Source organism: Aplysia californica, unplaced genomic scaffold, assembly GCF_000002075.1.
Source record: "Aplysia californica isolate F4 #8 unplaced genomic scaffold, AplCal3.0 scaffold00558, whole genome shotgun sequence".
In the NCBI taxonomy this organism is placed as follows: Eukaryota; Metazoa; Mollusca; class Gastropoda; order Aplysiida; family Aplysiidae; genus Aplysia; species Aplysia californica.
Window position 1 is genome coordinate 606,153 of NW_004797828.1, and position 708 is coordinate 606,860.

The 708-nt window shown below is 40.8% G+C and overlaps 1 protein-coding gene across 1 annotated transcript in view; it reads left to right on the forward strand.

Moving 5' to 3' along the window:
- The window catches only part of LOC101861837 (soluble guanylate cyclase 88E), a gene marked incomplete at both ends in the record, with an annotated part of 42,317 nt that extends 42,137 nt beyond the window's left edge, over positions 1–180 (forward strand). Inside the window, 1 exon segment of the mRNA XM_035972024.1 lies at positions 91–180. Coding sequence (XP_035827917.1) covers positions 91–180 — 90 coding nt within the window.
- Between the last annotated feature and the right edge of the window lie 528 nt (positions 181–708).

Sequence of the window (708 nt, forward strand, 5' to 3'; positions counted from 1 at the left end):
TTATTATTATTAACATTGTTGTTGTTATTACTCCGAATTAACTAGTCCAGGAAGTATTCATTAACTTATTATTGTTGTTTGCTTTCACAGGCGATGAAGATTCACATCAGCGAAACGACAAAGTTAGAGCTAGACGGATACCCTTATGACGTGGAGGAGAGGGGTTCCATCCAGGTCAAGGTACGTACTAGGCCTAATTAGCATAGTTGGTTCAGTGTTTTTGTTAGTCACAGATGGTAACATTTAATCAGCGAGAACGGTCGTCAAAGTTTGGTGAGTTCCACAGCTTGAGTGTCCTTGAAAAACTGCGACTTTACATTTTCTGGGCTTTACGGCACTCATAACTGCATAAGGTCATATGAACGCCGAGGTGTGGGTGGCAACAGAGATGTCCAAATGGGGAATCAGGCTTACTCTGCTCACCTCTCTAGCCTCAACGGCACAAAGTCTGCTTTGACTTTCATGGCACCCGGAAATGGCAGTTCACAAGAGAGTGACAAACATACAAAAGAAGTAGAGGGAAAATGACGATAGTAAGGATGGGGAAAGAAAAAACAGCTAAAGGCACTGCTTCTAGTAATAGTTTTTAAAAAGGTACTAGAGACTAGCATATAAAGAGCTAGCACAGTTAATTAAGTGTACTTCTTCTAGTAAAAGTTTTACGGCACTTGCAACCCAAATAGTTCATACTATACGTGCCGAAATTAG